Source organism: Sminthopsis crassicaudata, chromosome 2 (assembly GCF_048593235.1).
Source record: "Sminthopsis crassicaudata isolate SCR6 chromosome 2, ASM4859323v1, whole genome shotgun sequence".
Lineage (NCBI taxonomy): Eukaryota > Metazoa > Chordata > Mammalia > Dasyuromorphia > Dasyuridae > Sminthopsis > Sminthopsis crassicaudata.
In genome coordinates, this window is record NC_133618.1 from 158,742,945 (window position 1) to 158,756,730 (window position 13,786).

General features: G+C 33.8%; 1 protein-coding gene across 4 annotated transcripts in view; it reads right to left on the bottom strand.

Moving 5' to 3' along the window:
* Positions 1-13,786, bottom strand: part of CFAP61 (cilia and flagella associated protein 61) — a 329,189-nt gene that overhangs the window by 205,206 nt on the left and 110,197 nt on the right. For all 4 annotated transcript variants that reach the window (XM_074287748.1, XM_074287746.1, XM_074287747.1 and 1 more), the window contains 2 exons: positions 2,913-3,039; positions 1,419-1,496 (listed from right to left, as the gene is read on the bottom strand). In XM_074287748.1, the coding sequence (XP_074143849.1) occupies positions 1,419-1,496; positions 2,913-3,039 (205 nt within the window). The remainder of the gene's footprint in view (positions 1-1,418; positions 1,497-2,912; positions 3,040-13,786) is intronic.

Below are 13,786 nucleotides of genomic sequence, written 5' to 3' on the forward strand. Positions count from 1 at the left end.
GATACATGCATGACTGATACATACACACAGAGGTCATTCTCATCCTCAAATTTTTTTAAACCTTTCTGAATTAGACCTCAGTTGAGAATCTCTGATAATACTTTATAGACTTTGAGCTGAAATGTGAATTTGTTATGACTAGTCAGAGTCTGTACACATTTTCAGAAAATATTTGGTACGTCCTTCAGCACATCCACCTCCACTAAAGCCCTTCTCTGATATCTTTTCATAGGCTGGAAGCAATGTTGGCTCCTCCAAGGTGGTGTCTGGAGAAAGCAAGCTCTGGCAGGTTCTCTCAAGCCAGAAAGACTTCTGGGCAGGGATCCGGTAGAGATGGCATGTCAACTGTCCAAGCACCACTCCAAAGGCCTGGGAGAAGCCCTTTGGTCAGAGGGATGAAGCTGAAGGTCATAGAAAAGCCCCCAAGTGAAGTAGTTACAACCTGCATTATTTGAGCCAGTACCCACATGACAAAATCCTAAATCCTTCAAGTATGTATGACCAATTAGCCTTGTTTTGATTGGCCTATTCTGATCCCTTGCCTTTATCTCCTTTTATCTAGTCTTTTCATCAAGCCTTTTCTGAAATCACTGGGAACCAGGGACTCATCTATATTAATTGTGCTAAGGAAAACAAGGTAACGGTTCAACAACCATGTATATAGTTCTCTTTGCCAGCAGTGCACTCACTCAGACAGAAGGCAAATGTGCTGTGTTTTCATTATGTATTTGACTTGTTCCATTGGCATGTTCAGCAGACATGCCTGAAATGTAGAGAAAAGGTGTGAGGGAATGTGAGATGGAATGTTAATTGTAAAGAATCTACCTGTATTTCTTCATACCAACGTGTACATATCATTTTAATCACTTGGCTATTCATCTGTTAAGTACTTTTTATTATTTCCTATAGTTCATTTTTTAAAACCTAACTAAAAAGGCAAAGGGGTTAAAGAATGCAAGCAAACTAAATTATTCTGTATTTAAGAGGGATAACCCTGCAGAAAAATGTAAAGTTACTTGGGTATTCTTGTCAGAACCCTCAGCCTTCCCATTCCTGTGGGGGAATTGGCACTGCCCCAATTTGCTGCAATCTAACTCCAGTTCAGACAGGACACATTTTTTTGCCTGCTTTAGTATCACCTCACCTTTTTTTCAAACTACAAAATATATCTTTAAGCATTTTTGATTGAAATTTGTTATAGGATTGGGATTAACATAATTTATTTTTAAGTTTAAAAAAAAGGTTTGAAGTTTACCTAATTTATAAACAAACTGGAAAAAATAAACAATAATTTAGATACCTAAGAAATGGAGACCTAATCACATTAAATTTAAAACAAAACTAGGGAAGGTATAATCCTGTACTAATTCATGTTTAAAAAATAATAAGCAAGTGAATATAATTTTTAAAATACTTACCATTTCATCTCTGATGATCGAAACCCCAACTATCTGATTTAAAACTTCAGCAACAAATGTCTGTACTTTTGTCCCATCCTAAAATGATGAGACAAGGGTAAGTTGTTAAATTTTTAATTATTATTATTATTAGCTAATAATAAATTATTTAATTCCTACAAAGTTTTAACTAATAATTAATCTTGGACTTTGACCAAAATAATTTGTTTAAAATCCTATTGGGGAGGGGTGTGGGAAGCTAGAAGAAAGATTTTACTATTATAAATTAACTATTATAAATATTGATTAGGCACCTTTGTGAAAAGGATAGCACCATATATGATGCTTTCTTCTTAAAACCTTTAAGAGAAATAAAAAAGCTTTATAGAGTTATTAGCTAAGCTTACATTTCTCTATCTAGTGTAAACTTGTCTCCGTTGTTATGAAAAAAAAGATACTTCCTAAAAGATTAGTGCATTAGAAAAAATATTAGAAAGCAAGAAATTTCAGTTTAAATCCTTCTTCTTTCTTTCTCTAAATCAAAGCAAAGTGATTTTAATTTCTCTCACTCTCAGCTGTTTCATCTGTAAAATACAGATATTGCCTTACCTCTGCAAAACTGCAAAGGTATGGATGGAATGACTTTGTTTAGTCTTTTCATAGTATTGAAATCTCTGACACTGTTTGACTTACTATAATGTGAACATAAAGAGACAAAAGGGTTTTGCATTGGACAACTATATTCTTTTATTTTTATTTTTATTATTTTTTTATTTTTCCAATTACATTGAAAGAAAGTTTCTAAGATTCATTTTTGTAAGATTTTGAATTTCAAATTTTTTTCTCCCTCCCTTTCTTACTTCCCCACCTCTCCAAGACAACAAGCAATCTAATATATAAGTTATACATGTACAATCATTTTAAATATTTCCTTATTAGTCATATTGTGAAAGAAAAATCAGAACAAAAAAGGGAAACCATGAGCCAAAAAAGCAAACAAAAATAAAAGATGAAAATAATATGCTTTAATCTATATTCAGTCTTCATAGTTCTCTCTCTTGGAAGTGAATGGCATTTTTCATTCCGAGTCTCTTAAAAATGTCTTGGTTACTATATTGTTTAGAAGAGTTAAATCTATCAGAGTTGATCATCACTGTTACTGTGTATAATGTTCTCCTGGTAGGGCTGATTTCTTATTTCTTATAAAACAACAATATTCCATTACATTCATATACTATACCCCATTCAGCCATTCTTCAACTGATGAACATCTCCTCAATTTCCAGTTCTTCACCACTATAGAAAAGAGCTGGGACAAACATTTTTGCATCTGTGAATCCTTTTCCCTCTTTTATGATCTCTTTTGGAATACAGACTCAGTAGTGATGCTGCTGGATCAAAGGGTATGCAGAGTTTTATAACCCTTTGAGCATAGTTCCAAGTTGCTCTCCAGAATGGTGGAATCAGTTTATAACTGTACCCACAATGCATTGGTTCTGCTAATTGTGTACTTACTGGATCTCTTCGTGCTGTATTATATTTTTCAAAATCCTCTAGTATGCTTTGACTCAAATTAAGTGTTTTGATGAGATTTTCAACAGCAGGTACATCATTGGTAGTTGCTAATCTTATATTAATTGACCTAGTCAAAGACATAAAGGATAAAGTTTTTAAAACACTTTTTAAAAGAACAAAGAAAATGTTTATTTCCTAAGGATTTTCTTTAGTCTTTAATTTTTTTTTGAATTTATAATCACAACATGTGAGATAAGAAAGCTCAGATCCTAGCTAACCTTTTATTTTCACATATAGTGACCAGACAGTGTGTGTATGTGTTTGTGGGGGGCAGAGGTGCTCATTGGAAGTATCCACACAAGATGAAATCATAAACTGTTGAAGAAGTTTCATTGTATGCTTAAAAGTTGTAAATAAAATGATACATTTTGCCAAGAAAATACATTTATCTATTGTTGTCTGGTAAGAATAGTATCATTATCATCCTCATAACTTTTAAAAGACAGTTAAGAATTTAATTCTGATTTTCTGAATAACAAAAGACCAAAGATAAAACTGTCATCAAATTATTTTTAAATACCAAGATAAGCCCATCACATTGATAAAACATAATTGCTCCTTCAGAATCTGATTCAGAGACTTTGACCAAGTTTTGGTGAATAAAACAACAATATAAATCAATCTTAATTCCCTACTTCATATTTAAAACCAACTAAGATTCTTCTAATTTGCATATTTTCTTTAACACATAGGACATTATATATATATATATATATATATATTTTATATGTTAACATTCAAATCAATGAGAAGATGTAAAGCAATTTTGAGGCTTTCACCTTAATTGCATTGTCAAATCATCTATCAAAAGGGTCCAAATATACTGAGTAACAGTGTGACCTGCTTTCTTTTGTTGTGTAGGTAAGATTTTGGAATGTAAAATTTATTAGTTCATTCATTCAACATGTATTTACTGCGTACCTCCTAAGCATATCATCATTTTTCACATGATAGAGGATCCAGAAGAAATATATATAAGAATCTAGAAAGTTACAATCTAGTTGTGAATGTATGAGGCAATTAAGTAAAAATTTAAGATAATAATTGTCCAAATAAATGGTATAAGCAGTAAATAATCCAAGTCAATATTTTTCTACATTGAAGAACTGTTAGAAACTTTAGCAATTTGAAAAAGAAGTCCAAATCAGTAGAATAGGGGCACAATGTATTGTGCAAGTGTGTGTGCCTTCTGACAGATAGGCAATGTACTCAACGGAAATGCTTAAAAGTTGATTATGAATTTCATCTAACTTATGCAACTTAACCAAATTGTCCTCTCTGAAGCATAGTTCCTTCATCTCTAAAATGGTAAGACAGATATTCAAATCTGGGTCATTAATTCTAAATCCACTATATCTTTCAGTGTACCACAATGAAATCATCTACTGCATCTAACATAAAAACTTGTTAATACTTGAATTTTACCAAAAAGTTGCTAAGAAGTTGAATAAATTATGTGTGCAAAATGATCTATTTGTTTATAATTTCCCTTCTTAGAAAATAAATAAAGATTTTTTATCTAATCTAAGAACTGTCTCTTAAACATGTTGACTGGTTCTAATTTACTACAGGTATATCACAGAGAAGAAATGGAATTAACAAGTTACTGAGAGTTCATCAAAGAAAGATAAATAAGAAGAAACCTTAAGCTATTTAATATCCCTCATTTAAGGGAAAAGATTATCCTGCTTTTAATTTATATAACATGCCAAGAATCCATTCCTTTATAATTATCTTTTGACATAGTGCCAAAGATTCATAATCTTCTTATTATTTATTTTCAAACAGGTAGTTTTGTTCCTACTTCATAGATTCTCAAATGCTCTATAAAACAATGGGCTAGAAATACTAAAATTTCTAAAAATACTGGAAAATATATTTGTGATTCTACTTTTAGACCATTTTTGTGTTTTTATTACTCTTCCCTGAGAGTATTAAATTACCATAAAATTTTTACAATGGAAAAAAGATACCCATATTCCAAAAGCTTAGATCCAAGGTTTTCAGAGAAATTTGTCCTAAGAGACATAATAAAGTGCTTAAAAAAAAAAGAAAAAGAAGAAGAAGAAGAAGAAGAAGAAGAAGAAGAAGAAGAAGAAGAAGAAGAAGAAGAAGAAGAAGAAGAAGAAGAAGAAGAAAGAAGAAAGAAGGAAGAAGGAAGGAAGGAAGAAGAGAAGAAGGAAGGAAAAAGAACAAGAACAAAAAGAAAGAAGCAGCAGTAGCAGAAGAAGAAGAACAAGAACAAGAACAAAAAGAAGAAGAACAAGAAGAAGAAGAAGAAGAAGAAGAAGAAGAAGAAGAAGAAGAAGAAGAAGAAGAAGAAGAAGAAGAAGAAGAAGAAGAACAAGAACAAGAAGAACAAGAGCAAGAAGAAGAAGAACAAGAACAAGAAGAAGAACAAGAAGAAGAACAAGAAGAAGAAGAACAAGAAGAACAAGAAGAAGAACAAGAAGAACAAGAAGAAGAACAAGAACAAGAAGAACAAGAACAAGAAGAACAAGAAGAAGAAGAAGAAGAAGAAGAAGAAGAAGAAGAAGAAGAAGAAGAAGAAGAAGAAGAAGAAGAAGAAGAAGAAGAAGAAGAAGAAGAAGAAGAAGAAGAAGAAGAAGAAGAAGAAGAAGAAGAAGAAGAAGAAGAAGAAGAAGCTAACTTACTTCTTGGGGGAAGAAGAAGAGTCAAAAAAAGAAAATAATTGAGATTAGAACAGAGAGAAAGCATTTTCCTGCAAGTATAGTAATACAAGTCAATAAATCTGAGGTTTTTTTTGCAGAGTGGAGGAAAGATACAAGTTGATTTAATAAAGTATTTAATGGAGTATGATCCAGATAAATAGGTAATAGAGATTACCATTCAGAGATTACCAGCATTTACTTTACTTCATGCAGTCTTCTACATGTCTATATCCACATATTTTAGTGTAGAGATAGATGTTTGTGTACCCTCTATCTATCTATCCATCTATCCATCTATCTATATATCTAGCACATAATAGTTGCTATATTGGAGCTTCAAAGAATTGATACATACTGTCTGCCTATAAGGAAAATTAATTTTTTTCTGCTCTTTTCTTTTTTGGCTGAGGTAATTGGGGTTAAATGACTTGCCCAGCTAGGAAGTGTTAAGTGTCTGGGGTTAGATTTGATTTGAACTCAGGTCCTCCTGATTTCAGAGCTGGTGCTCTATCCACTGCACCACCTAGTCCCTTTTCTGCTCTAGATAAAAAAAAAAAACAGTGGCAAATGGATTGCCAGGAAAGTAAAAAGTGGTGTTTCTTTCACTAGGATAAAGAGGATTAGACAATGAGTGAAGGACTTTGAGTCTACTTGGGTTTTTCTTCCCTGATCTATTCAGAGCACATGTATGAGAAAGATCTTCTGGTAGGCTATTGGCCTATGACCCATGAATTGCTGAGGCAGAATTAAGTATATGTGGACAAGGAGTGATCTGACCCTCTACTAGGCTCTTTTTCTTCTTTTCTTTCTGCTAGCAAGTGAGGCAAAACTATTGTGAACTGCTGGGTAGAAGGAAGGATGATTGCTTATGAAACTCCCATCCCAGTTTCCATGTCTGTAAGCACATCACCTCTGTTTCTTTTGTGCTTATTTATTCCTGATATTACAGGGGGAGAAAAGAGAATAAACATTCATTAAACACCCCTAACATGTGCAGGCATTATGATAAACACTTTACAAATACCTCATTTGAATTGCACAGCAGTTTAGTATTGTCCTGTTTGACCCTTACAACTATTAGGTCCATGAGTATTCACAAAGGGTAATGTTCAGGTGAATGGGAGATCCATTAGAGCTCTCAAAGGCTCCCACCAGCAACTAGAGTCAGGAAAAGATGCCATTAGGGATAGCGGCAAGTCACAGAAAAAATGCTTGTCATCCTCAGGACAGTAGCATCTTCTATGTCATGATCTCTCGTAATGGAGAGAAATGTTGGCTATGGAAGCTGGAAAAGCACTGATCCATCAAGCTAAGTAAAAAGCTACATCTAAAGGGAATCTCATAATGATTCCATGCAAGGAAACAAAAAGACTTCTGGGCCCAGGAATCAGGTGGCATTTCTTAGTCACCTATTTTTTATAAAATATGTACCTCCAACCTGCCATCTGAGGGAGGGGGTGGGGAAGAGGAGGGGAAAAATTGGAACAAAAGGTTTTGCAATTGTCAATGCTGAAAAATTACCCATGCATATATCTCGTAAATAAAAAAAATTATAATAAAAATAAAATATGTACCTCACTGCTATGGTACTTTCAGTTTGTAACCATTTTCCTCTGGGACATCTGTGAGTATAAATGGAAAGAGTACCCCAGTATAGGAGGGGTAGGGAATTATTTCCTAATTACTAAAACCCTAAAGATAGTGGTACTCAGTCACCATCCGAGAATCCAACCTTCTAATGTGAATGGGAGTTAAAACAGTTAAATCCAAAGGCAGTTCCATAGTAAAAAATGTATCAATAAGTGGATTTCCTAATTATTTTTATGTAGAAGTTACCCAAAATATTAAAATCACTCTTTCATCTAAGAAGGTAAAAAGTAAACAGATTCCTGATTTAAATAACTTGAACTTGAACAGGATTATAAAGATCACATTTTTAAAAGTGTAGTAACCAGCTTATCACCCTGAAAAACAATGCAAGGAAATTTCTAAAATTTAAAATATAAGTCTAAATCCACATTAAATCACTTTCATTTACTGTGATACTGGAAGATGTATGAAATATGAAAATGTTACTAGTAGCTATAGAAAGCTTATTATATGTCTTAGCTACAGAAAACCCTTTGGGAAATATAATGACTATAAAACAAAGCACTAATTATATTCATCTTCAAGATCTGGAATCCTTAATTAAAATGAAATTGATTTAAAAAAAAACTATGTTAGAGTTAATGCTCATTGTCTGTTGTTCTAGTGACTATCTTTTCAATCTTAATCATATTGTCAGAAAAATTACAAAATATAGGTGTATTAATTATGGGTTTATGAAATGTTTCATTGAATTTTTAAAGGTAGATGTCTAAGACTGAAAAGAGATATATCTATTTATATGTTCACACAGTAAATAAACATATATTAAGTACTTACAGCAGGAAATGTGCTAAACATTGGGAATATAAAGAAAAGCAAAAACATAGTCCCTGCTCTCAAAAAAACCCACATTCTAAGGGGAAACATGCAAAGATTTAAGTATTATATATATGTGTGTGTGTGTGTGTGTGTGTGTGTATACATATATATATATATATATATGCATGTGTGCGTGTGTGTGTATACTTATAATCAATTTGAAGTAATCACAGAGGAAAAGCATTAATACTAGTAATGAGAAGAACCTTACTGCAGAAGGTAGTATTTGAGATATGTTTTGAAGGAAGCCAAGAAGGCAAGAGAGAGAGATGAGGAGGGAGAGAATTCTAAAAATGAGGTACAGTCAATAAAAAGGCATGAAGCTAAGAGATAGTTTCCTATAAGAGGACAGCTAGTATTTGTTAAGCACCTACTACATGCCAGGTAGACACTTCACAGTCTAAAGCTACAGATAACATGAAAACAACTATGTAAAAACAAGGTACAAAATATCAGAAGAAAGGTTTTAAGTTTAAGAGGACTGGAAAAGGCTTGCAGAAGGTATGACTCTCATTCCTCAACTGATAGTCAAAAGATATGAACAGATAGTTTTTAGATGAGCAAATTAATACTAATTGTAATCATATGAAAAAAATTCTCTAAATCACTATTGACTAGAGGAATGTGAATTAAAACAACTCAGAGGCACTATCTTATACCTATTAGATTGGTTAATATAACAGAAAAGGAAAATGATTAAGTGCTGAAGAAGATAATGGAAAATTGGAACACTAATACATTGTTGGTAGAGTTATAAACTAATCCAACCTTTCTATAGAGCAATTTGGAATTATGCCAAAAGAACTTTAAAACTACATAGCTCTTAATACAACTAGAGCACTACTAGGTCTGTATCCCAAAGAGATCATAATAAAAGGGGGAAAGGACCCACTTATTTTAAAATATTCATAGCAGTTCTGTTTGTAGTAGCAAAGAATTGGAATTAATGAAATAATATTGTATTATAAGAAATGATGAGCAGGCAGATTTCAGAAAAAACTGGAAAGATTTATATGTACTGACATTAAGTGAAGTGAGTAGAACTAGGAAAACACTGTACAAAGTAACAGAAACACTGTGCAATGATCAACTATGATAAACTCAGCTCTTCTCAGCAAAAAAATAATCCAAGATTATTCCAAAAGACTTGTGATAGAAAATGCTATCCATATCCACAGAAAGAACAATGGAGTCTGAGTGCAGATCAAAGCATGGCATTTTCATCTTTTTTTTTGTTTGTTTTTTTTTCTTTCTCCTGATTTTTCTCTTTTGTTCTGCTGCTTCTTTCACAACACTTTAAAATATGTTTAAAATTAAAATATGTATAACATATATCATATTGCTTGATGTTTTAGGGAGGGGGAAGAAAGGAAAGAGAAAGCAAAATTTGGATTCAAAATCCTATAAAAATGAATGTTGGGGGAACTATTTTTATATGTAATTAGAAAAAAATAAAATGCTAATAAGTGGGAAAAAGAAGATAGGACTCTGAAATGTGAAGGAAGGGAGAATTAGGAGGCAAAGGAGATGAGGAAAGCTGCTCCAGACATGGAATTGAGAAATGGAATATCCTGTGTAAGAAACAAGAAAAGGATAAAGAGTGCTGGATCATAGAATATTCAAAGAAGATAAAGTATTAAGAAGACTGAAAAGATAAGAAAAAAACAGGTTATAAAAGATTTATGTTTGATGCTGAAGGTTAAAAGAAGCCACTGGAGTTGACTAAGTAGGGGAAATGGAGTAGTTAGATATATGTTTTAGGAAGATCAATGGAATGTGAAGAGACTTGAGACAGAAGGATGAACAAGAAGGCTTTTGCAATAGCCCAGGTATGAGAAAGTGATGGCCTGCACTAAGGTGGTAGCAAGGTCATAGGAGAAAAAGGGGTGTGTGTATGTGTGTGTGTGTGTGTGTGTGTGTGTGTGTGTGTGTGTGTGTGTGTACAACACAATGGTTCTGGAGACCTTCAATTTGAGAGTCAGTCTTATACTTCTCTCCCACAGTTTCCTTCAGAGTTTCCCAAACATTGAGCTAGTTCTGGCAATGCATATGTCAATCTCATTATCCATATGGTCATCCCTGGAAAGTATACTACCAAGGTAAGAGAACTTATCCACAGCATCTTCATTTGCTATAACTGATGGTTCTACTTCTGGATAGCGTGGTGCTGGCTGATGGAGTCCCTGTGCTTTTTATGTTAACTATTAGGCCAAAATTAATACAAGCAGCAGAGAATCGATCCATACTTTGTGCATCTCTACTTCAGAGGCTGCATTGAGTGCACAATCATGTGCAAACAAAAGATCATGTTCCCTCCATTTTAGTTTTTGGCTTGTAGCCTTTTCAAGTTGAAGAATTTACCATCAGAGTGGTAGCTGACTTGGATTCCATGTTTGTACTCAATGAAAATGATTGACAGTATGACTGAAAGCCTTGTTTCACTCCATTGGTGGCTGGGAAAGCTCAAGAACATTGCCTGTGAAACCTGATGTGAAACCAGCATCATGCCAGGAAATGGGGGGAAAAAAATTATATATATATATATATATATATATATATATGTATATATATATATATATATGATGGATTAGATATGTGGGATAAATATAAGTTGAGAATGGTTTAATGGCAGTATCCTTAACAATCATTGAGAACTTGGGAAGAATAGAGTTTGGGGCAACAAGATAATGAATTATTTGGACATACTGTTAAGATATCTGTGAAACAACCAAATAAAAATGTCAAACAGGCCATAGGAAATAGGAGATGGAAATCTGTAGAGAGGTTAAAGCTGGATAAATAGATCATAGAATTATCTGCATAGAGATAAAATAAGAATTCACTGAAGCCAATGAGCTCATCAAGTGAAACCGTATAAAGAGAGAAGAGAATACAACCTTGGAGATACTCAAAGTAAGAAGAAATAATCTGGCTCAAGATCAAAAAAGATGATGGAAAAGCAGCTGTCAATCAAAATAGAAGAAGAACTAGGAGAAAACAGTGTCATGAAAGTCTAAAGATAAAAGCGTATGAAAGAGAAGATGATTAAAAATCTCAAAGACTGCAGAGACATCAAGGAGGAGCAGTATTGAGAAAAGGCCATTAGATTAAGCAATTAAGAGATCATCAGTGTCTTTAGAGAGAGAAGTTTCATTTAAATGATCCAGTAATAAGTCAGATGGCAGAGATTTAGAAGTGTGTGAGAAGTGGAAAGGGAGAAGAGGGTACAGGAAAATAGGCAGCATGGAAAAGCTTATCAAGTAAGGATATTTGTAAAGCAACAGAGAAAAAGCCAGTATATAGGGAGAGAATGAAAATTAGTAAGAGCAGGGATAATAAAGGGCACAAACTAATAAAGAAGACAGGATGTACTGGAATCTTTTATACAAGTGTGGAAAGACAAAAGATTAAGTGATCCTTGATACAAATGTGTAAATAATGGAGGCTAATTGAGAAACTACTTTGGACGCTCTATGAGTTATTCCCTTAAAGCAAAAAAGCTTTTGGGGAAAGACATCTGATTGATATAAGATGAGGGTGAGGTGAAAATAGAGCATTTTTGGAAAATGAACTCAATTATTTTTTTGTGATATATGAAGCAAAGTCATCAGCAGTGAGGGTTGCAGAGAAGGTATTATGACAGAATTAAGGGAAAAGGATCCCTGCCCAACTTAATACTTATTAAGAGCCCCCTATTTGTGGGATATTGGGCATATAAAGACAAAACAAAAGTCCCTGTTTTTAAGGAGCTCAGACTCTTCTGAAAAGAATACAGAACAACTGTAAGAAATGACCAACAGGATGATTTCAGAAAGGCCTGGAGAAACTTACATGATCTGATGCTGAGTGAAATGAGTAGGACCAGGAGATTGTTGTAAGCGTCAACAACAATACTATATAATGATCAATTCTGATGGATGTGGCCCTCTTCAACATTGAGATGAACCAAATCAGTTCCAATTGAGCAGTAATGAACTGAACCAGTTACACCCAGTGAAAGAACTCTGGGAGATGACTATGAACCACTACATAGAATTCCCAATCCCTCTGTTTTTATCCACATGCATTTTTATTTCTTTCACAGGCTAATTGTACACTATTTCAAAGTCTGCTTCTTTTTGTACAGCAAAATAACTGTTTGACATGTATATATATATATATGTATATATATATTGTATTTAATTTATACTTTTAATATATTTAACATGTGTTGGTCAACCTGCCATCAGGGGGAAGTAGGTGGGGGGAAGGAGGGAGAAAAATTAGAATAAAAGGTTTGGCAATTGTCAATGTTGTAAAATTACTCATGCATATATCTGGTAAATAAAAACTATTTTAAAAAAGAATACAGAACAAAAAGAAATGAGTGTGCCAACAAAATAATGAGAAATGAAATAGCTTATCAACCAGGGAAGTGAAAGAAGGCTTCATGGAGAGAGAGATATCAGAATTAAGTTACTGTAACTTCAAAATGGAATCAACTTAGCAGATTTGCACAAGTGGAAAAAAATTGACTTGTTCAAACAAATGACTTAGTGAGTAGTTAAAAGTCATCTCCAAATCACAATTTCCCTGGTGCCTCTTTATACCCAATTTTTGCTTTAAGGGAATAACTCATAGAGTGTCCAAAGTAGTTTCTCAATTAGCCTCCATTATTTACACATTTGTGTCAAGGATCACTTAATCTTTTGGAGCCAGAAAAATGATCCGTTAGTCTTTGCCTGGGATGTTTACTTTAGGACATGGATATTTGGCACATGCAGGACAGTACGTCCACTTTTATAATCAATCCCCTTGCCTTTCAACATGCGTCTGTTCCCTCTTATGAAGCAATCCTACCTGTGTGCTTTGGCTCAACATCCTAGGTCTCTTCTAAAGAGCCCCTTTTTTTAACTTCTTTATACTACTACTATTCCTTTAAAATCTCATCTCTTTTCTCACACGGTCTCATCCTAGTCTTACTTCCTTCCTTCCTCCTGTTCTCTCCCTGAGTACTTCTTCTGTTGTGGTTTGTATTTTAAATGAATTTTTCTCCTCTCCCTCCAACTTCTTTCCCCGTTTTAAACATAATCATTATGAAAGCATCATACTTTTTAATGCCTTTTTCATGCAATCTGGGAAACTGTCAGAGAGCCTCAACAGCAATGAGAAGATGAGGACCTAGACTAAAGTGCTGGGCATGTGAGTAGAAATGAGAAAATAGATATACAAAATATGGAAATAGAGTCAATAAGACTTAGCAATCTAGTATGAAAAGTGCAGCCCACTTAATATAGTTATTATGCAATATACAAATTTGTTAGAATACAGGGGAGCTGTTGGAAAACACAGGAGTCACCTGACAGTGGAGATCCAACCCAGAATGGATCTCCTCTTGTGAGAGGATGATACAAGGAGACTGAGAAGCAGTTGCTGTTCTATGACCTCTCTCTGACTGAGAAGCGTCGTGTTGTCTGGCCTCTCTCCTCTTCCCTCTGCCTCCAATTTATCTCATTCCCAGTCCACAACCAGTGCCAGATGAGACTTAATCCAAACTGGTAGTATTTCATGGCACTACACATGAAATGGAATATAAAAGTACACTAACTCTGCTGATTTCCCAGACCTGAGTCAGAGTTATTAAATGATTTTAATACTTGTTTTTAATCTCCAGTGGTTTGGGGATTTTAATCT